The sequence below is a fragment of the Bidens hawaiensis genome, unplaced genomic scaffold (genome assembly GCF_021521415.1).
Source record: "Bidens hawaiensis isolate Kalapana, Puna unplaced genomic scaffold, B.hawaiensis_p1.1 tig00006913_1, whole genome shotgun sequence".
NCBI lineage: Eukaryota > Viridiplantae > Streptophyta > Magnoliopsida > Asterales > Asteraceae > Bidens > Bidens hawaiensis.
In genome coordinates, this window is record NW_027491474.1 from 907,218 (window position 1) to 932,368 (window position 25,151).

A 25,151-nucleotide genomic window follows, 5' to 3' on the forward strand; every position below is an offset into this window, starting at 1 on the left:
GATAAACTAATTTTCTCTCACATGCGTACGCATACACACATATACATTCTTTTTTAAAATCAATATATGATATTTTCATGAAATTATTTTTATTCATACTTCATTTAATGAAAAATGTTTAATCATATCTGTAACATTTTATACAATAAATATTTTTCAAATAATAAGACAGTTAATCCATTTTTATGACATTATGATGCATAACTAAAACTTTCAGTTAGTTTCATCAACTTTTGTACGAAAAAAGTTAACATGACATATGACATGTATGTAGTAAATGTAGATACAACTATAGTATGTAGTGAAGAAGGTAAGCTATCTAATATAATATAGCATGCTAGGTTCTTTATTATTATTTTGATTGTTAGATGATGTTAATATACTGGCCTTGTACAAGTATTTAATAGTTTAATTGTTGGATGATGCTACTTTGTTAGCATGCTGTTTTCTTTTTATTTCCTAAAATTTATCCTCTAATTAAATATTTATTATATTTACTAAATACTAGTTAGTTTTTGAAGTTCAAATTTCAATATGATTCAGATCAACCTTGTAACCTGGATTACTTGACCCAATTATAAAAATAGAACATAACCCGAAGCAACCTGTTCGTAACATTTTTAACTGTTTGAAATCAACACCTTTAGAAACAAGTACAGTGCGTACAACATAATAAATATCCCTACAGTTACATAAAACAAAAACAGATACCGAAACATGTTATCGAATAAAAAGGGTGACAAAACAGTGATGCAAATACAACAAGCAACAAAACATGCAACCTTGGATTACCACCTATGATTTTTGTCCTTCCTCAGCAGCAGCTTCAAAAGTCTCACCAGGAACAAGCTCTGGGACTTCATCATCATCCTCTTGTGCTGATGTGGCAGCAGCACCTTCGCCCACTGGAGCCTGCTTCTGCAACTGCTCCGCTAATCTTTTCAAGTTCTCCAAATTATCCGGGCCTGTTAAACGCAACCCAAAACGATCAAGTTTTACAATTCCTCAGAAACTGAACCAGTAAGGCCCGTTTGACCTAAACGATTTATGACTAGTTTGACCTTACCAGTTTCACTTAGATGACGCATTTGACTAATATGGCCCGTTTAACCTTACCCATTTGACCCATTAGAGATGAAACTAGAGGCATAAACGAGCCAAGCCGGCCCATTAGCATCTTGATATCGCCCTGTTTAAAGCTCGAATCCCACCAAGCTTAAACAAGCTCAAGCGCAAAAATATGCTTGCTTAACCCCGAGCCCAATCTTCCCATATCAAGCTCGAGAGCCTAAACAAGCCCCTATTATTTATATAAATATATTTTATCGTATTAACTATAAATTTATTATATACAAGTCTATGATAAAAATAACTATACAATATATATTGTTATATATACAAATTGTAGCTAAAAAGTATGCAAAAATAACAATAATTGCATATGAATTAACTATTAAATAATAAACTAGCAGAGCTCGAGCTCCAGAAACTGAGCTCTAAACAAGCTCTAGTAAGTCAAAACAAGCTATAGCCTTAGATGAAACATAACATGAATTGTCGCTTCAAAAGTAAACATGTATAGATTGCTACATCAAGAGAAAGTACATGGACAATTAAACATACCTAGCTGGTTGAGGATTCCGGGGAGAATATCTTGTAAATCTGTCAAACAAAATCCCATAGTATGAAAACACGAAACAATTTGTTCGACTAAATTTCAAAGAACTATAAATACATTTAACAATAATTTCAATGAAAATATAGAATAGAAGGGTAACATATCATACTCTTTGTTTGAGGAGTACCGCTAACTACCCACGTGTTTGCACCGATAGAAGCTTGAACTAACAACAAAACAAACAAACAAACAAACAAACAAACAAACAAACAAACAAACAAAACTTGATTTAAACAAACAATTAAACACAACCAACCATAAAGAAACTATAAAAGATGGTACCTTTAGGGTTTAGAAACTGGATAACTGTTTCGTCCTTGAAAATGTTAACTTCCTCAATCGATGGTATTGAGTTTACTCCTATTCTTTTCAAAGTGCTCTGCAGTCTTTTGTCATCTGTGGTGGTTGTTTTATGCACTGCCTTCTTCTTTCTGCAAATCACAAAAGTATTTATATTTGATCATATATAATAAATGGTGTTTGGATCAAATACAAATGACTTTTATTGTGATAAGTGTACTAAAAACTAGAGTAATTATTATTACCAACTTTTGAACTAGTGTACTTATTATTACACCATTTTATTTTTTATAATATAATTACTCTAGTTCAAAACTATAATTACAGTAGTATGTTAATTTTATTTGTACAAGATCCCACCCCTTATAAATGAACCATAATTTGCATAAAAAGGAGATATGTATATTGTTGTTTTCCACGAACTCCATGATCGTCTTGATGAACACAAAAACGATTAAAACAAATGAATAGTTTGTGAATTTAGATTTACTTTAGCCGTATGTTATCCAGAAGCTCAAAATATTTAGGAAAAACTAGATTCAATTTTTTAAACTGGCTCTCTAGATCAATGCAGTCAGGTTTGGGACCGGACCAACCCTATACCAAATAACTAAAATTTTCAGGACAGAGTTTGGGAAAAATTAGGTTTCTGTTTTTAGCAGGGCTCTCAGTCCAATTGCTGCAGTCAGATGTGAGCCCAGACCAGCCCGAGACCGAAAAAATAAGAATTCTCTGGGAGCTTGGGTCCTAATTGCTCCCGGTCCAATTGCTGAGGCCAGATTTGGACCCAGCCCAGCCCGATACCAAAAAACTATGATTTTTCAAAATCGAGTTCAGACTTTAGAAGAAAAAAAAGGTTTAATTTTTAAACGGGGCGTTTGGGTCCTGATTGCTGCCTTCAGATTTGAGCCCGGACCGGCCCAAGACCAAAATATAACCATTCTAAGGACTGAGTTTAAAAAAAAAAACTAGTTCTAATATTTTTAAACAAAGCTCTCAGTCCTAGTAGCTGCCGTTAAGTTTGACCGGCCCGGACCAGGCCACATACTTGGATTATAAGTTATAACAGGTCGTTCCAATATTTTCTAACATGTTAAAACAGGCTGGAGTTTAATGCTTTCAAAACAATATTCAAATATCATTAACTTAGCTTCTATACTTCAAATAAGTATAATATTAAATATAAATATATACAAGTATTTACTAACTACTAAAAAAACGCATAATATTAAATATAAATATATACAAGTATGTACTAACTACTAAAAAAACGCAAACAAAAGTCAAAAACTATTAGTAGTATTAATGCTCATAGCTCAACATTTTAGCTTCCATAAACATAAATCTATCTTGAAATTAATGAAGCTAACCATCAATAAAGTCAGTAAACAAATTAAACTATCAAACATAACCACAAACTCTGATTATCCTATCAATCAAAACCCAACCCAGATAATATTTATTATTTCTAAGGAAGCATACCTTCTCATGCTACCTTTCCCACCGGTGCGAACAGCACCGGCCATCTTCATCAGCTTCTCCACATTCATCTGCAACATCAATAATAATAATAATAATAATAATAATAATAATAATAAACACCCAGAAGTTAAAAAAACAATCAAGCTCACAAATTGAGCTGATAATACTCAATCAGTGACTGAATTGATGAGATTTGTTGAATCAAGTTACCTTTGCGGTGGATAGATAGATAGATAGATAGATAGATAAGTGAGTGGGTGAAGAGATAAAGATAGATAAAACCCTAGCAGACAGTGGACTGGAGTCTTATATATATGCAGCCCTAGATCTGGAAGATATCCAGTTTCATGTTACTACCCTCTACTATGCTATAATCACACAAACTTCCCTAATTTTGCTAAAACTTTTATCGTCAAGCAAAATCCAAATAATTGTTCTAGGTGTAAACAAGATGAGCCCGGGCTCGGCTAGACTCGACCCTTGTTCGTTTCACTTATAGGTATCTCAGGCTCGGCTCGTGAATAGATATTCAAGTTTGAGTGTGACCTAGGCTTGACTCGGCTCGTTTATTAGTTTTGTATATATTTTTGGATTTAATTTTATATATAACATAATGTATAGTTTTTCTTTCACATTTTATCATAATTTTATGTATATTATTATATAAGAATTATAAACTGTGATTAATTTGTTATTCCCGAGTCCAAGTTAGTAGTGGCTAAGCTTGGACAGAAATGCAAAGGGGCCCGACTGAAATTTTCGAACAAAAACCACCTCGAGGGACGGGGGCTCAATTTTTTGGACAAAAATGGGTAAACTTACACTGTCTATAAAATTATCAAAAAAGAAAGGGTAACTTTACACTACTTCGCAAAAAAAAAAAAAAATGGGGGAGGGAGGGGCCTTGGGGCGAACTATGCTTCGCCCATGCAAGTAGAGGTGTACAAAAAACCGGTTTCACTCAAACCGCCAGTTTCAGGATCGGTTCCCCTTAAGATCTATCAAACCGGTTTTAAAACCGAACGGTTTGAGGAAAACTGGTTAAACGGTTTATAAACCGGACCGAACCAACGTGACCAGACCGGCCTATCTTGCTTCTAAACCGGTTTATAAACTGACCCGGTTTGAGTCAAACCGGTTTTGACCAGCCGTTGACCAAACCGGTTCGGTTTGGGTTTAAAACCGGTTTTGTACAACTCTACATGCAAGTCAGGCCGCCAAGGGGCGAGTTCAGCCCAACAAGTCTCATTAAAACAAGAACAATAATAATAAGGCCCTTAACATTGAACCCAAGCCTCATCCAGATTTCCCTAATTGAAACACAAGCTACATACCTTCGTTTTTAACTTTTTTCCTATTTGCTATGAAACATTTTTCCAGTTTGAAGCATATCAAAACGTAGAGGTTTAAAAATAATCCAATTAGGGCCTCTGCCAACCTGGTTTATAATCTGACCTACCTCACTAAAAGAAACGGGCTGGCTCAAACCGGTTTGGACTGGATCCAGTCCGCTAGTTGGTATAGCAGTTCATAGTCTCGTTCCTGAAGCCGGTTTTGGTCCTAAACCGCTTCCAAAAACATGCTAAAATGGTTTTTTATTGTCCCAAACCGGTTTCAACCCCATTCAAACTGGCCAGGATAATGTTAAGCATTTGCATTCTCCCATCCAAACCGGTTCCCAACCCGATTAGGTTTGGGCCAAACCGGTTTTAACCAAATTTTGATAAACCCAGGTCGGTTTATAACCTGAATTGGTCTGGGTTTGTACATGTCTATCGAAAGTTAGCATATATAAGTTTCCCTATTGTCTTAATGCTTACTTGATTCGGTTGCATTAGTTTATTTTTTAACCAGACTTTCTGGCATATTTGGCGCGTTTTGACTAGCTTATTCCCACCCCCACGACAAATAATCATGGATCCGCCAATGCATGAACATCACATGTTTTTGGTTATCTCTAACAATGAGTCAAATAAAGAGACTATTACTGGCAAATAATAAAATGAATATTACCATGAGAAAAGTAGCACACATTTGCATAGATATAATGGTAGCATTCCACAGAGAACTTTAGAAGTACATGTATTAAGGTACAGAAACCTTAGTACACATAGATTAGTTTGCCAACTTTTTCATATGTTTTTACATATGTACACACTTTAATATACCAAAACTATTTGTTTAACAATTTTCCTTCTGGATCAACCTTTTTATTTTTTTAATCTAAGTTATTTGAACACGTTTATAAATAAAACATAACCCAAAGCACGTAGTCGACCCATTAGTAAGTTAACAGTTAACACGGTTGAAAAGCGAGCAAAACATCATAAACATCCCAAAAAGTTACATAACAAACACGCCACGCCCCAAACCCGAACACAAAACAAAAGACACCAGAACAACTTGTAATGAAAGCCACACCTTCCAACCGATATAACACACACTAATCTCCACCACGCTCGATGCCATGACCGTCAATGTGCAAATGTGGTAAGATACCTTATTGCCTCCTGCATATCTTCGCCTAGGATCACTTGGGGTTGGCTCATGTGCTCGCGGTGAATTGACAGCAGGTCATTCACCAATGCATCATGTCTGTTTGAAGATGCTGCATATCGGCTGCCCGTGTTGTGTCGTTCATTGTTGTACCGCTTGGCAACTTCCGCAAGAGTCGAGAATCTAGACGTGGCAATCGTGTGAGCTTCAGCAGGGTGCATAATTCGATAATATTGTGGGAAGTCTGTTTCACCGATTCGCTCAAATGCTTCAAACAGGTTCTTAACCTCATGTTCCACCCGACTGTCGTTAAGAACCGGTGAACCAGTTGCCCAAATTGAATCATGCACAAGCTTAAGTAAACCCATTTCAGTCCAACTGATGATTACTGCCAGATGATTACAGACACTGTTCACCCAACCCAGACCAACCCGATTCGCCAGGATAATTGTGAGCAACGCAGAACGAATCTTGGAACTTCTGCGCACTATGTTATGAATGTTCTTTGCAGTTGTTACCGACAACAAGACGTCCCCCTTTCCCGGCACTAAGTCGCCATATACGCTTGCCACGGCCTTAAGTGCATCCGTCCTCCTTTGCATAACCCCAGCGTAGCACTGCTCGTCAATATTCTTGTAAATAATCAAAGCAAGCTGGCCGAAAATTGCGAGACCCCTGCAATTGTCAATCCAAGGTTGAAGTGTTATGGCGTATTCGGCCAATGTATTTCGGTGACCTCTCTAACGGAGTATCCTAATTCTTGGAACATTTCTTTGGCCAATGGAAGCAACCCGGGAAATAAACCTGCAAGTGCACTGAGGTAGAATGCCGCGCTCTGATATGAAGTGTTAGTAGAATTATCACATTCAACTACACTAGTGTGGATGATCTCCATTGTTGCATCATCTGGATTTCCCGGGACGAGCATTATCAACTCGTCTCCAGATTCCAACTGACTCGAAGCTTCACCACCGTCTGCCATCTTCTCAACAGCTGCTAACAAACAAAATGACCAAAAAAGTTGCAGAGTTAACAACTAGGGGTGCAAACGAGCTTGAACCACTTATAAGCTACTCAAGCTCGAAACGAGGCGAGCTTTTTAGAGCTTAGGCTCAAACAAAGCTCATTAATAATCGAGCCCGAGCTTTGGATGGGAAGCTCGTTTAGGCTCATGCTCGTCGAGCCTTGTGTGTTATTAAATTTTACCTTTTTTGGACTTCTATGTACTACTTTGGCAATTACATGGTCGAGCTTCGACTTGTTCAAGGTTTTTCTCAAAATATATAATAATAACTAAAAGACATATATATATATATATATAGGGGAGATTTCAAATGAGAACCCCTTTGAGTTTTAAGAACTCGAAAGAACTAAGTGTAATGATTTTTTTTTCGAATTTTTTTAACATATGCGTAATATATGTAAGTTACATACACGTAAAAAAATTACATAATTTTTTACGCACCGAGCCGACTTTTTACACATGTGTAACGGACGTAAAAGTTAGTGTAACCACTTACATCTTTATTCTCTCTCCTACTTTGACTTTTTTGCCAGATTTAATCTCAACCACATATTCTAATCCACCTAATTAAATGTGTGGCCTAGAATGGAGTTCTTAAGTCTTACAACTCAACATGGTTCTCAAAAGATCCCTCCCCTATATATATATATATATGCTAAGTATAAAATGAAAACCCACTTAAGTTGTGAAAACTCTAGAAACTCATTCTCAACCACATGTTTTTAATTAATGTTTAAATCTTGGGGTCCATAATTAAAGTGAATAAAAAATGTAAATATAAATATTACTTCTTCTCTATCCTGAAAACATATATAAAAATTAGTAAAAAAATGTTAAAAAATAGCAAAACATTTTTTTTTATGTTTCGATGTTTTGTATTAAATGTTACAACATATATTACATGTAACCCAAAAAAAAAAAAACAAACGATGTTACATTGGGTTTTTGCGGGTTTTCAAAACTCAAGTGGGTTTTCATTTTAACCTTACCTATATATATATATATATATATATATATTAATTAATTAATGAATAATAAACAAGCCGAGCTTATAAAAACAACTCGTTCGCCGAGCTTTAGAAAAAAGAGCTCAAAACCCAGCCTAGTTGAGCTTGGGCTCGCTCGGCTCGTGTGCACCCAACAATCATCGGACAATAAAAAGGCCAAAAGAAAATTAACATAATAAAAAAAACAAAGAAACCTCCTGTTACGATTCAAAATGCGTTGTGTGAATCAACTTACCACCGCAATTTCAGTTCATAAAACTCGATTATCAAATAAATTGCATAAAGTTTGCTGAAAAATAAAGTGATTTGTAGAACGAGTTTACCTTTGGGTAGGATAAATGAGAAATGAACCGTCGAGCTGAGAGTGGTGAGTGAAGTGAAGAGATAAAAGCCACCCAAGAGACAGTAATAAAGATAAATAGTTTCATTCTCATCTCACACCCGTCCCTAAACCAAAAATTTGGCAAAACTAGGATGTAGATAAAACTAATTGGGTGCCTACACGGTGCGGCGGAGTGCGCGCGCAACCTGAGATCAACCGCATAATCAGTGCCGGTACGTGATTCACTTGATATTAGTGCACGCATAACCCGAATGCAGACGTTTACTTCGTGTAAAGGCGGCAAGCGTGTAATCGTGACGAAAATCAAGAAACAAAGCTAAAATATACAGTATTTCAAATAGATAGTATTTTTAAACAAACCTCTTTTGATTTGAAACCCTTTCCGACCCGACATCGTTTTAATCTGAAACATGTTCTGACCTGGCCCCTTTCGACCCAAAACCGTATCGACACGAACCGAACTAAATTAACCATTTTTCATCGACTCGTTTCGACCCTAATTTGGTCTTACACATGACCCGAGCTCGTCTGACTCGACTTGTTGCCAATCATAACCGATAAAGAAGAATATCAATATCATACTCAAATTAAAGAGAATAAAATGCTCTTTTTTATGATGTAATGTGTTTAAAAAAATATTAACGTGTGAAAAGGTTATGGACTTTTAAAGAGTCATGAGGGTAGTTAGTTTTGAATAAGGGTAAAATATGTAACTATTATATAAATTAACAAAAGTTGATTAAAGTTCAAGTACCAAAATTGTAAATTCAACTGTAAAAGCTTATAGCTTTTTCTCAAACGCTAGTAGTAGTAGCGTTTAGAAAAAGAGTTTTTCTCTAAATATAAAAGCTTCAAGCTCATTGAACCAAACAAGTCTTTTTGTTAGATAGGAGTTTTTTCTTAAAAGCTTGAAGCCCCTAAAAGCTTCTTGCCAAACATACCCTAAAACTCATTACATTTTCTCTCTCTCTATTTCAATTAAATAATACCTTTTATCATTACCTTTTCTCTTTCCTTCACTCACAACCGTTTTCAAAATATATTAAACAGTTATAGGGGGTGAACTGTAGCTTTTCAAATATACAGAAAAATCACTACTTTTTCTAAAATATAAAAACTTTTCACTCACAACACCCTGAACCACTCTCTAAATTATAAAAACACCCCTCACATTAAATGAGGGGTTGAATGAGAATGCTCTTACCCTTCACTATGGTAAAATCGCATAAACTTCTTTCTTTTTCTATTCTATAAAAGTATAAGATTATTGTTAAAAGGAATACTGGCCTCATATAATCCCAACTATGGCCCGTTGGCAAATATAAGGACCAACTATCGAAATGGCAAAATATAATCCCAACTACGCTTGTGGGTGGAAAATTAACGGGAAGTGTAAGGCCCCGAACCCGGTAGCCCTACTTTAGCGTCGGATTTACTCATAAACACAGTCCTTCAAATCAGAGTTTATTAAAACTTTTCGCGGAATATAAAACATCAATCATTTGTTACAAAACATTAAATCTTTTCTTTGATACCATAACACAAAACTTTATATTTAAAACATCTTTCTTCTTTCTTCAGATGCCAGCCGTTCAATCCATGCCGTGTGTCATCCTCATGCTAACTCTATAATCAGCTCACCTGCGTGCATACTAAAAGTCAGCTACGCTGAGTGAGTTCTAGTTAATCAAGCAACTTATCATACAACCACTTCATACAATATATATATACGTATCCGAAGACACATAGTCCACTGTCTAACATGCCACTGTTTAACCACTTAATTACCCCTAAAGCTTAGCCACTTAATTACAAAGGCACGTATAGGCTTTCCATATCACGCACTCACGCTATGCTACTTAATAACTAAGGCACGTATAGGCTTTCCCTATCACGCACTCACGCTATGCCACTTAACAACGAAGGCACGTATAGGCTTTCCCTACCACGCACTCACGCTATGCCACTTAATAACGAAGGCACGTATAGGCTTTCCCTATCACGCACTCACGCTATGCCACTAACACCCTTACTAGACTCCTGCTACTTCTAACACACTCTACATCAACCTGCCTTGGTCACACTCATATTAGTTTAGTATTTACGTAGTGAACAAGTCACATCACAACATTCATACACACTATCAACCACTTGGCAATCACTACCCTTGGCGATACGTGCAATATCCGAAGATCGTTCACGTACCGTCAAGCTTCCATTCATAATGTTTATACATCATCCTCACATTACATACAATATTAATATCTTTATTTACATCCTGACAGTACGTGCAATATCCGAAGATCGTTCACGTACCGTCAAGCTTCCATTCTTAATGTTTATACATCATCCTCACATTACATACAATATTAATATCTTTATTTACATCCTGACAGTACGTGCAATATCCGAAGATCGTTCACGTACCGTCATGCAATCAATCATATCTATCACATATATCATACACGGCATACACTTACCATTTAAGGTAAGTGTATTAACTATCACATTGAGTATGCACACAGCCCCGAAAACGTAACACATAAATGGGGCTAGAAACTCACCTGAACTCTGCTTCTTTCTTCTGATAGCTGTAAATCCCTTCTTTAACTGAGCTCGGCTGACTGTACAAGTTACACGTATCAATACTCGTCTGATCTAATCTGGTGGCCTAGTATTAGCTTACTTTAACTTATCGCTTTATAATTTATTTTCTAATCAAACTTGGCTTTAGGCGAAGTTAAACCTTAGGCGAACTTGGCTTCAGGCGAAGTTAAACCTTAGGCGAACTTGGCTTCAGGCGAAGTTACACCTTAGGCGAACTTGGCTTCAGGCGAAGTTAAACCTTAGGCGAACTTGGCTTCAGGCGAAGTTAAACCTTAGGCGAACTTGGCTTCAGGCGAAGTTATCCTTAGGCGAACTTGGCCGTAGGCGAAGTTAAACCTTAGGCGAACTTGGCTTCAGGCGAAGTTATCCTTAGGCGAACTTGGCCGTAGGCGAAGTTATCCTTAGGCGAAGTTACGCTTGAAGGCGAAGTTACGCTTGAAGGCGAAGTTCATCAGGCGAACTTAATCTTGCAGGCGAAGTTATCGCGCTGCAGATCTGTTTGCCCATAACTCCTTCGTTTCTTAGCCAAATAACTCGATTTTGGTACCCACGGAATCGTATGATCGGCGCCTACAAATCCCAACCATCAAATCGCCCTAAAATCGACGTTTTAGGGGTCCGATTTGGGCAGTTTGGGTTTCGGGTCCGGTTAACCCATCCAATCCTAACCATTTTCAGTAATATTAGCTTAGTTGGATTTGTTGTTACCTTACCAACTCAGATCTATCAACAAAATCTCGGGTCTCGGCTTCGAATCTTGATCGGTTAGAATGTGTGTGTTTTGAGTGTGTGAAGAAAGAAGGTGGAAAATGAAAGATTGGGTTTGGGATGGGATATTTATATCCCTCTAAGCCCACGGACCCGAGGCCCATTCTCATTTAACCCATCTTACGCAATCTAAGCCTAACTTCCTCCATACTCGACATTAAATAATTAACAACGTGAAATCACTAAACATAACTTTCTTTATTTATAATTAAAATTTTAGGATGTTACAAGTCTTCCCTCCTTAAAGAGGTTTCGTCCCCGAAACCTAACTTATTCCCTATAAAAGGAAAACTTCTTATATTTCCACGCTTTATTGAATCGCCTTCGCTTTCTGAGTTATCCCTCTTACTCCTGACTTGTAGTCATCTAGCGGTGATCATGTGTTTTAGCTATTACGGTAGCTTGTCCATGAAGCCCTCGATGTACCAAGTCTCGTATCGCCTTCCCGAGGAACCTTGTTTTATATAATAACGCTAACTCCTAAGGCGACGCTTTACCAACACACAACTATTTATTATAACCAACATGCATTCAAGTTAAATTCATAGATCGCTCATACAAAAGCACAAGAAGTCACAAGTACCTCATAACATAAAAGGAAATCATTCAAGCTTGCTAAACAAACATAGGTTCAAATGTAACATAAAACACTCTTTAACTACTAAACATAAAACAACTGTGACATGCCACTGCTACCTCCTTAGCAGTTAATAGACCATCCTTTCACGCGTTTCCTCTTCCTTCCCTCACTGCTACGGCTTCTCCACACTCCCTAGCTATGTGACCTGACTTACCACACCTGTAACACTTCTGGTCCTCGGTGCTTTCACGGGAGAGGTGCCCCTTCCTCCCACATCGGTAGCACTGGTTTGGACCAGCCTTGCATTCCCCCAAGTGCATCTTTCCACACACCTTACATGCTCCATTCCTTGCCATCTTCTGTGTCCTTCTCCCTGCATGCTCCACGATATCCCCAGCTCTTTTAGTTCCTTTCCCTTTTTCCTCATCTTCCACTCCCACATCATCCGCCGCCAGATCATCATAGACCATCTCCGCCAACTCGACCGCAGACTCAAAGGTGACAGGTTTGCTTGTCCTGACTAACATGCGGACTCTCTGTGGTAATCCCCTCACGTAACACTTGATTCTCTTGGCCTCAGTGTTCACCATGTCAGGTACCAACCTAGACATGCGGTTGAATTCAGTGGTATACTCACGATGTGTCAGAGTCCCAGCTTTCAAGTTTAGGAACTTCATCTCCGCCCTTTCAACCTCGGCGTCAGCACAGAACTTCTTCATCACCATGTCCTTTAGGTCAGTCCATCCCATTGCCTTGATCTCTTCACGGGTCTTCCTCTGCTCCACACTCTCCCACCAATACATAGCCTCATCTTCAAAAGATTGAGTGGCATAACCGACAGCTTGGTTAGGACGGCACTCGCTAATGCGGATAACCTTATCCATGGCGGTTATCCACTGAAGAGTAGCGATTGCGTCTCCTAAACCAGTCAACTTAGGCGGGTCACAACCTTTGAAGGACTTATAGTTGCAACCGCCTCGGCCCCTCTTTCTATCATCATCTTTCACAGACTTTACCTCACTCGAGTCATCCCTTTCCCTCTCGTCATCCTTTCTATTATTACCATCTGCCCCTTCAACAGTTCGTTCACGGCTTCCAGCAGATCCTTCGGGATTCAGGTTCTTCACAGCAGCAACTACAGCTTGAACAATGGCTGCTTGAACTGCAGGGCTAAGTTGAACTTCTTCGTTGTTGTTCTGGTCTCCTCCAGCGGCGCTCCCTTCATCTTCGGTATGGGAAGCTTCTTCTACCGAGGGTTGCCGGACAAGACGAGGCCTGCCACGACGTCCAGTGCGACCCCCAGTTCCCACAACTTCTCCAGCTCCAGCCATCAGTATTCTTAAAGGGACAACACAAACATCATCACTCAAGGAACTATCTAGTACAAGGATAGCAAGGCTAACAGGTAATAACAGTGGCCAGTTGTGACTAGCTGATCACGTTACTTTCCGTGTCCTATACACTTCCCTTTATGAGTCTATTTGTGCTGGTTCTACTTAAGCAGTTTGTCAAAGTAAACAATCAATTATTCCTATCCCTGCCGTTCACATATCTTTCCTTTCTCATTAACATATATCATTTAATCATACACCTTACCTTTACTGTTCTTGCTTGAGCGACACATGGCATTCTTGGACTGGCATCTTCTTTCCTTTCTTACTTATATCCCATACTCTGTTCGAGTCTAAGCATGTAGGATGCTTAAATCTCTCGAACTTTGCTCTGATACCAACTTGTAAGGTCCCGAACCCGGTAGCCCTACTTTAGCGTCGGATTTACTCATAAACACAGTCCTTCAAATCAGAGTTTATTAAAACTTTTCGCGGAATATAAAACATCAATCATTTGTTACAAAACATTAAATCTTTTCTTTGATACCATAACACAAAACTTTATATTTAAAACATCTTTACTTCTTTCTTCAGATGCCAGCCGTTCAATCCATGCCGTGTGTCATCCTCATGCTAACTCTATAATCAGCTCACCTGCGTGCATACTAAAAGTCAGCTACGCTGAGTGAGTTCTAGTTAATCAAGCAACTTATCATACAACCACTTCATACAATATATATATACGTATCCGAAGACACATAGTCCACTGTCTAACATGCCACTGTTTAACCACTTAATTACCCCCTAAAGCTTAGCCACTTAATTACAAAGGCACGTATAGGCTTTCCCTATCACGCACTCACGCTATGCTACTTAATAACGAAGGCACGTATAGGCTTTCCCTATCACGCACTCACGCTATGCCACTTAACAACGAAGGCACGTATAGGCTTTCCCTACCACGCACTCACGCTATGCCACTTAATAACGAAGGCACGTATAGGCTTTCCCTATCACGCACTCACGCTATGCCACTAACACCCTTATTAGACTCCTGCTACTTCTAACACACTCTACCTCAACCTGCCTTGGTCACACTCATATTAGTTTAGTATTTACGTAGTGAACAAGTCACATCACAACATTCATACACACTATCAACCACTTGGCAATCACTACCCTTGGTGATACGTGCAATATCCGAAGATCGTTCACGTACCGTCAAGCTTCCATTCATAATGTTTATACATCATCCTCACATTACATACAATATTAATATCTTTATTTACATCCTGACAGTACGTGCAATATCCGAAGATCGTTCACGTACCGTCAAGCTTCCATTCTTAATGTTTATACATCATCCTCACATTACATACAATATTAATATCTTTATTTACATCCTGACAGTACGTGCAATATCCGAAGATCGTTCACGTACCGTCATGCAATCAATTATATCTATCACATATATCATACACGGCATACACTTACCATTTAAGGTAAGTGTATTAACTATCATATTGAGTATGCACACAGCCCCGAAAACGTAACACATAAATGGGGCTAGAAACTCACCTGAACTCTGCTTCTTTCTTCTGATAGCTGTAAATCCCTTCTTTAACTGAGCTCGGCTGACTGTACAAGTTACACGTATCAATACTCGTCTGATCTAATCTGGTGGCCTAGTATTAGCTTACTTTAACTTATCGCTTTATAATTTATTTTCTAATCGAACTTGGCTTCAGGCGAAGTTAAACCTTAGGCGAACTTGGCTTCAGGCGAAGTTAAACCTTAGGCGAACTTGGCTTCAGGCGAAGTTAAACCTTAGGCGAACTTGGCTTCAGGCGAAGTTAAACCTTAGGCGAACTTGGCTTCAGGCGAAGTTATCCTTAGGCGAACTTGGCCGTAGGCGAAGTTAAACCTTAGGCGAACTTGGCTTCAGGCGAAGTTATCCTTAAGCGAACTTGGCCGTAGGCGAAGTTATCCTTAGGCGAAGTTACGCTTGAAGGCGAAGTTACGCTTGAAGGCGAAGTTCATCAGGCGAACTTAATCTTGCAGGCGAAGTTATCGCGCTGCAGATCTGTTTGCCCATAACTCCTTCGTTTCTTAGCCAAATAACTCGATTTTGGTACCCACGGAATCGTATGATCGGCGCCTACAAATCCCAACCATCAAATCGCCCTAAAATCGACGTTTTAGGGGTCCGATTTGGGCAGTTTGGGTTTCGGGTCCGGTTAACCCATCCAATCCTAACCATTTTCAGTAATATTAGCTTAGTTGGATTTGTTCTTACCTTACCAACTCAGATCTATCAACAAAATCTCGGGTCTCGGCTTCGAATCTTGATCGGTTAGAATGTGTGTGTTTTGAGTGTGTGAAGAAAGAAGGTGGAAAATGAAAGATTGGGTTTGGGATGGGATATTCATATCCCTCTAAGCCCACGGACCCGAGGCCCATTCTCATTTAACCCATCTTACGCAATCTAAGCCTAACTTCCTCCATACTCGACATTAAATAATTAACAACGTGAAATCACTAAACATAACTTTCTTTATTTATAATTAAAATTTTAGGATGTTACGGGAAGTTAACCTTACATTAGTTTTTGGTGATGTGGCCGCTGAGTTGTCATTTATTATAACACGTGGCCACCGAGTTGTCGCTTAACCCACTTACGAGGATGATGACGGGGCAATATAAACCTGTATGATATGTCCACCGTCGACCACCACTGATGCATTCCGCCTCCGGCAACCTCCACCACTACGCGTCCTCTAATCTGCCACCACCACCAAACCCGCCCACCCCTACCAAACTCGAATCTGCCACCATCGCCGCCTAACAACCTACATATCGTTGGCCACCAGCAACAACCGACATCAAAGGGATAAAAAGCTCCGGTGGGAGGGTTCCGGTGAGATTATTGTAGCTCAGGTCTAATACTTGGAGATAAACGAAATTGTTTACTAGATTCGCCGGAATATTCTCAGTGGGACGGGTGTTTGTAGCGGTGGCGGCCAACGGTGGTTGAGGAGGAGGTGGTGAGGGTGTACGAAGATAGTGGTGATGGGTGGACAGGGCTTATGACGGTTGTTAGAGCGGATGATGATGGTGGTCGGAGATGGTGAAGTGGTGGCCGGAGAGAGAGTGACGAGAGAGTGATGGCCGGAGAGAGGTGTTGTTGATTTTATATATATATTTTTTAATTAATATCCCAGTCAGCATCCCCGTCAGCATCTCTGTCAGCAGCCCCGTCAGCAGGTTATGAGACACCTAAGCCGCCACGTCACAAAAAATAACGGAAGGTTAACTTCCCGTTAATTTTCCACCCACAAGCGTAGTTGGGATTATATTTTGCCATTTCGATAGTTGGTCCTTATATTTGCCAACGGGCCATAGTTGGGATTATATGAGGCCAGTATTCCTTGTTAAAATGAAAATAATAGCATTCGTATTCGGATTGTTGCTAGGGCTGTCAATAAGCTGAGTTGGTTATTAACAATAACCGGTTTTAACTATTTGATCAATAACCATTTACGGTTAGTAATTGAAGAGGAACGAGTCGGATCACGATAGACAAGAATAACCCAAATAGTATTTAATGATATAAATCTCATGTGGCCCCTTAAGGGGACAAAGGGAAAACCTATGATCGACTAATGGAATGAAAGACGTCGCTGTCACTGTGATGTTGTTCCAACCGATAATCGATTGGCCAAAGAAAACTAGATGGAAGCTAGATAGAAAATAGAGAGAAACTTAGATCAATTTAACATTTTTCATTCATAATCATTTAACAAAACAATAATGCCTTTATATTGGCTTAAAAACATGTAGAAGTAAGCGTGTGGATGCCTAACTAATGAAAGCATGGACCCATTACTCTTCCTAATTTAATGCTAGAAATAAGGAAATGTTGAGATGATGGAAACTTCGGCACGTAACACACAGCACGTTAGCTAGTGAAGGGACAGTGGCGTCATTAATCATATCAGTTCTGTTCCATAACTTTATAAAATGTGATAGGTAAAAGGAGATATATGTATGTCATCTCACTCACTCACTCGTACTTAATAATATTACACTCAGATTCTTAGAGAAAAACCAATACTGATTATCACGCTTGATGATGGTTATATCAAGAGCCCCTCTCATGTAACGAGGCTTACGGTGTTTTCGTTTTGCAGGACTTGCTAATTAACCCTTTGGAAAGGTGGACTCGATACATGGATCCAGAAGGGGAGGCTGTAGAGATAGATATCATCGATGACAGTGCCTTTGAGGAGTTTGACCATAAAAAAACAAACAAAATGGCCAATGGTAGGAACAATAATGCATGCAAAATGTTATTTGACCAAAAAACAGCATTCCCAAAAGTTGCAAGTAACATCAAAACTGAGAATTTAAAATATTTTTATGCAAAAAGAGCATTTTCAATAATAAAGAGCAAAACAATGCACACTTAAATTTAAATATTCAATTTCTTAAGATTTTTGCCCTTCCTCTGCAGCAGCTTCGAAAGTCTCACCAGCCACAAGCTCCGGGACATCATCGTCGTCCTCTTGTGCTGACGTGGCAGCAGCACCAGCAACTTCACCGCCACCTGATGTTTCCTTCTGCAATTGCTCGGCTACTAGCTTTCTCAAGCTGTCCAAGTTATCAGGTCCTGTCAAAGTCAACCCAAATAAGTCAACTCATTACAAGTGACATTAAAAGCACTTCATCTGCCGGGTCACATGACTGCATTGCCCATATTACGGATGATTAAACGACTATCATTAAAATAATATCATTTCTTCTGGATAAAATGATTTAGAGCATGAGCATTTGAATACACGTTAGGCAAAGTTTGACCTGGTCGATACTATTCAGTTTTCATCCGTTATCATGCATATTCAACATGATATGACCCGGCCCGTTTCTTAAAATGGGTTCAAATAATAATTGTCAATAACAAAACCTGATTTTTTTAACGTCGCAAATGTGTTTAGGTTATAATCGGTTATGTGGATCAGGTCAAGTTTGATCACCCTTTTAACACTTTTTATATAAATTAGTTGAATTTGAACTTTATAAACGACAACTATATTATTGCAATAACAAGCTAAATTGTTTTAAAAAATTAAGCAACTTTTAACAAACTAATGACGTATAATACGGCTTCTTTACAGTTAACCATTGCAAACTAAACCGCTTGACCAACTTCTTTTTTATTTAAAACCTTTTTGCCTAACCCAAATCCGCCCGTTTGAATACAAATGGTTAAATGATGCCACAATTACCGAAAAAATAGTTATAAACATACCAATATGGTTGATAAGGTCTGGAAGAATATCCTGCAATTCTGGAAATAAAAAAGGAAAAACAAAAAACTAGGTCAGAAAAATAAAAATAAACTTTTAAAAAACAATCAAATAAGTGAACTCTGAACATACTCTTTGTTTGTGGCGAACCGCTAACGACCCACGTGTTGGCAGCAATAGAGGCTTGAACTGTAAAAAAAGTGTTAGCATGTTATAAAAAAATACTTGAACAAAGGATTAGAAAAGGCGAAAACTTGAGCACCTTTGGGATTCGAAAACTGGATGACTATATCATCCTTAACAATGTTAACTTCCTCAATTGACGGAATTGCGTTTACTCCTATTCTTTTTAGAGTGCTCTGCAGCCTTTTGTCATCAGTGGTAGTTGTTTTATGAACCGCCTTCTTCTTTCTGCATAAAAAAAATTAAATCACACTTCTGTCATAGGTATTCATATCTTGTATTGCAAGAAACATCAAGTATACAGCATGATAATAGCCATGATAACATATTCATCTAAAAAAACAATACCTTTTTAAGTCTTGCAAAAAAACTCATCCTTATTATTAATTTACATAAAATCTTATCAACCCCTCATATATTATGTAATAGACCTCTTAATCATAAGGCACATTTCAAAAAACAACATTCTTGAGTGTACATGCATAATCTAAGGCTCTAAGCAATATAATTTTCATCAAAAAAGTTACAAAAGCATTAAATTTTCCCGTCTTTAAACATCATGAACAAGTAAGAATGTAATACATTTTAAGGTTTACGAAAAAAAACTTATCTTTACTAGTAATTTTCATATAATCAAAACAGCAATTCATATAATCACATTCTTACGTGTACATGCCTAATCTAAGGCTCTAACTTTAACATCAAGAACATATATCAGAAAGCACAAAACAGCGAAACACATGCACACAAACAGAGATCTAAAACACTCAAATCATAAAAGAAACAAACCTTCTCACACTACCCTTCCCACCGGTGCGAACAGCACCAGCCATTTTCATGAGCTTCTCCACATTCATCTGCCATAAACACATACATAACATCAACACAACATATTATTTACCAATATCAAACACAAACACAATGACGTAAACGCAGGAAACACAGCTGTTGTTAAGCAAATTACACTGTATAAACTAGTGGAGTGCATGAGACCAACAAACCCAATCCGAAAACCGAAACAAAATAACCGAGGATTTGGTTTACTTACAGTTCAGTTTTGGTTTTGCATGTAATTAGAATCAAAAGAACCTGAACATATAGATTTTCATTTTTTATTTAAGTAACTTTTTTTAATTAACGAAATGATTTAAGCCCAAATTCATTATTTTTGGCCAAAGCCCAAAATTTTCAAGATCAAACGTCAAAACCGAACTCAGATAAAAAAAAATGAAACCGAACAGTTTTCAGAAAATCAAAAACAGAAGTTTCAGTTTTAGCCCAAAACTGAACCCAAATCGCAAAACCGAAGAAACCAAAGTTTCGGTTTTATCCCGAAACCGAATCAAACCCAAAAACCAAAACCTAACAGTTTCAAAAACCAAAGTTTCGGTCTTTAGTACCAAAAAACCGACCCAAACCAAACCGTACACATCTATAAACACATAATCTTCAAAATCAAAACTAATATATGTTAATTAACTTATCAAACTACAAAACCCATTTCCTTAATTCTCTAAAACTGTTATTCATATAACAGACACAGAAACCAAGAAATGATTATAAACATCTTAAATCGAATGAATATTAATTCAAGAACAAATCAATTTACACAGCAACAACACAAACCCAATGACTGTAAATATTAGTTGAAGAAGTAATCGATTTACCGTTGCGTCGATTGGAGGAACGTAAGCCGAGAGTGATTAGATAACAGAACAGATAAACTAAACCCTAGCTTGTTTAGTGGTGTTTAGCTTTTATATATATATATATACACACACATAATAATATATAAAGTTTTATATTGCTACCTTGTACAAGTGTTGGAATTGCATTTATCTCCCCTTCTTTTTTGGTTTGTTTAATCAGTGGCGGCTACAGTGAAATGTTCGTGGACCGTTCGGTGTGCAAAGTTTGTTTATTTAATTAACGGACGGACATGAAGTGTTAGAACCCTGTCTTGGGTAGTTGGTTAACAGGCAAACAAACAAGAGCACGTTCATTTTCTTTGTTCACTTACGACCAATTATGTTTGTTTATTTAAGTCTGCTTATGCTCACTCATTTACGTTTGGTCATTTTGTTCACTTAGAATATGAACAAATAGAAAACGTTTTTCTCTTCTTAACGGAAGTGTATGAACAAGAAAACTTGTTTGTAAAATGCACGTATTCATTCGTTTGTTCGGTTAAAGTTAGATGATTAAACTTGAACAAACTTAGTTCGTGTTCACTTGGTTGATTTACATAAATTGTGGCATGCGTATTACAGATAAAAGTATAGTTATGGCCCAAATATTAAAAGTTTAAAGCTCAAGTTTGTTTGGACTCGGCTCATTTATTAGATATTAATTAATTTATATACACTTTTAATTATTTTTACATATTTTGAGAAAAAATCTTAAACAGGCCTAAGCTCAGCTCGAGCTCGTGTAGTACCTTCAACGAGCCAAAGCTCGGCTGCGCAATAATACATAAAAGTTCAAATGAGGTAAAACTTAAATATACACAAGGCTTGTTAAGGCTCAACAAGCCTAAACGAGCTTCCCATACAAGTCTCGGCATAGGTTCGAGCTTGAAAAACCTCGGCTTGTTTCGAGTTTTATCGATTTGAAGTCAAGTAACTTGCGAGCAACTCATCTCGTTTGCACCATTAATCATATCAAGTATATATGTAACACCCTAATCCGGAACAGGTTGACGTGTCACTATTACAGATATCAAATCAAAGCCACAATTCATAACACAATAAATCAAATCAACCTAAGTCATATTATTAAACCAAAATGAATTAACCTTTTAAATTCTTGAACTTCATTAGTCTCTCTCATCAGTAACTTCCCCGAGTCCTGGATTACTTGTAAACAAATAGGAAAAACAACAACAAAGAAAATACGGTAGAGCCAAAAAAATTGCCCACTAACGGAAAGAACAATAGTATAGGTAAGGACGGATGAAGGAAAAACAAGTCTAAGAACTTTGATTCAAACTCGAAACCAACTTTTACTGACAAAAATACTAAACATAAACTGACGCATAATCCGACACTTGGTCAGAACAAAATCAAACGCATACAGAAACATATAAGAAAAGTATTCAAACACATACACACTTCAAATCACGTGACCACACATATTAAGAAAATAATATCACGTGAGAGGGAAACACCCACGAGCCTGAACATAACAGACTGGTACACAGCTAGCTAGTCCATGCACCTATGAGACGGTGAGCGTGACGTACACCCATTATTCCATCTCCACACAACAAACGCAAACTCAGAGCTAAGATCGATCTATACGCCTCTAGGGGCCAAACTAGAGACGCCATGAACTTTTATTACGCACTGCCACGATAAGTGCATGCCGTTGACGTCCATACGACATTTCAGACATGCTCGGGTGACAGAATACAAAAGCTAATTTCATATAAATATGCAACAAAAATGCTACTAACGGAACATGCAATAATGAGTACAAAATATACAATCTATTGCATGTTACAGAAATAAATATAAAACATAACAAATAAACCGAACTCAAACTATAATAAAAGCTAACGAAAAGTCCGCACTACGAAGTGACGGACACCGAATATAAAATGGAATATAATTTATACTACGAGTAAACGAAAACAGAAACCATACTTCGAAGTAACGGAATATAAATAATACTAAGAGGAAACAAAAACAGAATCCGTACCTTAGTTTTTAAGCAATAGTAACAAATTGGCTCGTCTTCAAAAATATTTAAGAACTTACGATTTGTTTACATTTTGATTTAGATATACGTATTTAAATTTTACGTGGGTTGATTCGTTGACATACTAATATTCCGGCGACTAAAACGTTTAAAAATAACAATGATATACATATATATTTTCTTATTACATCAATAAAGAATCTTTTATCAACTCAATCGTACATTTACACTTACGTTTTGTAAGAGTGTTATGGAATAGTGCACTTATTGGACTTGTGAGCTGAGAATATTTAAAAAAACATGTTTTTAAAGCAACACATAATATCTCAATTTCAGTTAATTATTTGCTATATAAAATATTGATTCTGTGTTCATGTTATTATTCACTTAATGTGCATGAAAGTTTAATCATGTGCATTTGTAAAATCAATATAATGCCTTCATGTACTTGTCTCTGTTCATCTACTTGTGATTAAATTCATGATTTAAAAACATTTTAGTCGCCGGAAACACAAAAGTAAAATATGTTACAAAAGCAAATCACTCATAATGATACCGATTAACGGAGGCTCAATGAATACCTCAAGAATCAGAAGTGAAGTTGTAGCGGTTAGGACCGACTTTCTAACAAGTGAATGGTTACCAAGACTACCTACATCACGGAACCGTGACCCGATCACCAAGACAACCGTAGTTAGACTTTGATCAAAGGGATGATAAACAAATCCGTAGTAAGAGAATCAGATACCTAAATGCGAGCGTTAGGATTTTCAGGATGGTGCCGGCCCGTGGTGTAAGATTGCAATGCGGTTGTGGCCGTAATGGTGGACGATCTTAAAGAGCTAATTTAAGGTAGTGGCGGTGGTGTCGCTAACTGGAACTGATAGGGTTCCGGTGAAAGAGATTAAGAGGGTTTTTAAATTGATGGAGGACATGCAAATTGACTCCCGATTTATTTTAGAGTTTGTTGAGGAATTGTTAATTTATTCTTATTAATCTGTCATGATTTTCATGGAATTTTCCCACATGTTCATCCATTTAGATATAATAATATATTAATAGTTTACTTATCAAATTGAATTTCTATATTCAAATACAAATTTGATTGACTATAAAAGAAAGATTATTATATAACAACATATAAGTTAAATAACTGAAGAGGTAGGTCCCAGCAGAGCCCAGTTGGACCCGCAAGACTCACCTTGAAGAGGGACGTCTGCGCAGAAACCAACTGGATCCGCAGGACCCACCATGCTCAGAGACGTGACGTCCTTACGCGCAGTACGCAAGCTGTTCCCGCAGGAAATGCCTCCCAATGGTGAAGGACTCCGCCTGTTCCCGCAGCTTCGGATACAAGCCATCAGGGAAGGCCACCCGCGCAGCAAGGCTACACGCACAAGGCACTTAGCTCTCAATCACTCAGTGTCACCTGAAGGAATGAGCAAAGCCGGGAACAATCCCGCACAAGGGCGGGAGGGGGAATACTCCCGCTCAAATAAGCCAGTCCGTACGATACGGGAAGATCTTCTGTACTGTACCTGACGAGGTATGGGCAAAAGATCTGACTAAAGATACGACAGCTTATTGACAACAGTATGGCGAGCAGCATGCTCCTGTACTGTATGTCACTATTAGCCGCTGCCTACTCACCAACTACTGCCATACCACGTGCATAGCCGGCAGTTGGTGGAAAAGGAATAGTACACAGTAGGCCAGGTCACTATCAGCCGCTGCCTACCCACCAACTACCAGCAGGGCACGTGCGTAGGCCACTGTTGGTGGAATAGGAATACTATTGCAGCCGGCCACACCTCCTTGGAAACCTACCTTCAGCTATAAATACCACAAATGGTATGACCATCTCATCTTATCATATCTCAACATATCTTATCATATTATACCTGATATCTGCTCTAGCAATCTCTTAATATACATTTATATTTAAAGAGCAATCTAGTCTGATTCTCACGCCGGAGGGTGGTCACAAGGAGGAACCCCCCCTTCTCAGTGACAAGCTCACGGTGTCTGTTTTGCAGGTTATCAGAAGAACCATCTTCTCTGGGTCTAAACCCTCGTGGGAAACATCTATCTAACCCCCAGGTTACTCGTAATCTGCCCGGGGTCCGGTTAGTGTTTCTTCATTGGCGCCATCCGTGCATAAAAGCTAGAACTTCATTTTTCTCCAGTTTTTTCAAACTTCTGGAAAGATGGTTAACGAAACTCCGGTAACCACAACCCCAGCTACTGGGGGGAATACCGGCTACAAAGTTTTTACAAACACTACCCCGGTTACCCAAGCCGGGGCAAGTGAAGTAAATTTTACGAACACTACCCCAGTTACCCAAGC

At 38.1% G+C, this 25,151-nt stretch overlaps 2 protein-coding genes across 2 annotated transcripts; both read right to left on the reverse strand.

The window, feature by feature from the left end:
- Positions 1 to 692: 692 nt before the first annotated feature.
- Positions 693 to 3,749, reverse strand: LOC143633915 (basic transcription factor 3-like). The gene is made up of 6 exons (XM_077102129.1): positions 3,671 to 3,749; positions 3,461 to 3,528; positions 1,961 to 2,109; positions 1,788 to 1,844; positions 1,624 to 1,662; positions 693 to 965 (listed from the first exon to the last, which is right to left on the reverse strand). Exons 2-6 carry the CDS (start codon positions 3,526 to 3,528, stop codon positions 796 to 798), a joined length of 483 nt encoding a protein of 160 aa, XP_076958244.1. The 5' UTR covers positions 3,671 to 3,749; the 3' UTR covers positions 693 to 795.
- A 14,233-nt stretch (positions 3,750 to 17,982) lies between these two features.
- LOC143633913 (basic transcription factor 3-like) lies at positions 17,983 to 20,857 on the reverse strand. The gene is made up of 6 exons (XM_077102128.1): positions 20,773 to 20,857; positions 19,895 to 19,962; positions 19,185 to 19,333; positions 19,055 to 19,111; positions 18,925 to 18,963; positions 17,983 to 18,285 (listed from the first exon to the last, which is right to left on the reverse strand). Exons 2-6 carry the CDS (start codon positions 19,960 to 19,962, stop codon positions 18,104 to 18,106), a joined length of 495 nt encoding a protein of 164 aa, XP_076958243.1. The 5' UTR covers positions 20,773 to 20,857; the 3' UTR covers positions 17,983 to 18,103.
- Between the last annotated feature and the right edge of the window lie 4,294 nt (positions 20,858 to 25,151).